Source organism: Lactuca virosa, chromosome 7, assembly GCF_052849685.1.
Source record: "Lactuca virosa cultivar CGN04683 chromosome 7, Lactuca_virosa_CGN04683_v6, whole genome shotgun sequence".
Taxonomy (NCBI): domain Eukaryota; kingdom Viridiplantae; phylum Streptophyta; class Magnoliopsida; order Asterales; family Asteraceae; genus Lactuca; species Lactuca virosa.
Window position 1 is genome coordinate 148,905,201 of NC_136432.1, and position 1,516 is coordinate 148,906,716.

Consider the following 1,516-nt stretch of genomic DNA (forward strand, 5'->3'; position numbering starts at 1 on the left):
GTTGGCCTGGGGGTGTGCCACGGATGTGAATCTCTGCTCTATTCCCCTTTCTCGGCACCAATCCTTAAAGGGATTCTCTACAAACTGTAAGCCGTTATCGCTAATTAGGACCCTAGGCGTCCCGAATCTGGTTAAGATGTTCTTCCATACGAACTTGATTATCTGCCTTCCTGTGATACAGGCCAACGGTTCTACTTCTATCCACTTGGTGAAGTAGTCGACTGCCACGAATAGAAATTTTACTTTCCCCGGTGCTTCTGGGAAGGGGCCCACTATGTCGATTCCGCATTGATAGAAAGGCCAAGTGCTAAGTATGCTAGTCATCTTGGATGGTGGCGCCTCTTGTGTTGGTGCGAAGGTCTGGAATTCTACACAGGTTCGCGTTAACTCGATGGCGTCTTGGTGTATTCCTGGCCAGTAAAGGCCCATTCACAGTACTTTGCCTGTGAGTGCCCACGCTCCTTCATAAGCTCCATCCGACCCTGCATGGGCTTCCTTCAGCGCTTGTTTCCCCGTTGTGTTGTCGATGCATTTGAGCCATGGGGCTGTGTAGCATTTCCTATACAACGTTCCCTTGAGCATCGCGTACTGGGGGGCTCGCACCCTTGTCTTCCGAGCTTCTCCGTGATCATCCGGGAGTATGCCGTGCTGGAGATAGTCCATGATGGGCGTCATCCAATTTGGTTGGGCCACTGATAGGGAATCAACTTGCCGCTCGCCAATGTTCCTCTCTTTTAGCACTTCCACCAGCACCTCCTTTGATAGGTGCCCAAAGCATGTTGACGCCAACTTGCTGAGAGCGTCTGCTCGCCTATTGTTTCCTCTTGAGATTTGCTTTATCGTGAAGCTTTTTAGAGTACCAGTGATCCGTTGTATCGCTTTGACATACCTCTCCATTCGTTTGTCTTTTTCCTCAAACTCTCTTGATACTTGGTTGGGTGCTAGGCGCGAGTCGGTCAAGGCCACATCTCTTTCTGCTCCCATCTTTACTGCTAGCCTGAGACCGGCCAGCAGAGCTTCATATTCTGCCTCGTTGTTAGATGTGTGGAAGTCGAAACGCAAGGCATACCTGACTTCCTCTCCTGTGGGGCTGGTTAAGATTAGTCCGGTGCCCGACCCCTATTTGCTGGAGGCCCCATCCATATAGAGAGTCCATTGTTGGTCGGGCGCTCCTCCTGAATGTTCCTGCCTGTCCGATTCATCCATTTCTCGCTGAAGTTCTCCCGGGATTTCGAGTAAGAAATCCGCTAAAGCTTATCCTTTGATGCTTACCATGGGGTGGTATGTGATATCGTGTTCTCCTAGCTCTATGGCCCATTTCGCAAGTCGCCCTGATGTCTCCGGCTTTAGGAGTACTTGTTTGATCGGGCAGTTGGTCAAGACTTGTATTTGGTGGGCCTGGAAGTATCGGCGGAGCCTTTGCGCTGCATATACTAGGGCGAGTACCAGTTTTTCAATGATAGGGTAATTCATCTCTGGACCCTGCAGGGCCCGACTCACAAAGTAGACTGGTAGT

General features: G+C 50.7%; 1 protein-coding gene across 1 annotated transcript; it reads right to left on the minus strand.

The window, feature by feature from the left end:
* Positions 1 to 429: 429 nt before the first annotated feature.
* Positions 430 to 984, minus strand: LOC145127220 (uncharacterized). The gene has a single exon (XM_079062449.1). The coding sequence runs from the start codon at positions 982 to 984 to the stop codon at positions 430 to 432; it is 555 nt and encodes a 184-aa protein (XP_078918575.1).
* Positions 985 to 1,516: the final 532 nt, after the last annotated feature.

Excerpts from the sequence above, each read along its gene's own strand:
- LOC145127220 (XM_079062449.1), bottom strand. The coding sequence starts at position 984 with ATGGGAGCAGAAAGAGATGTGGCCTTGACCGACTCGCGCCTAGCACCC.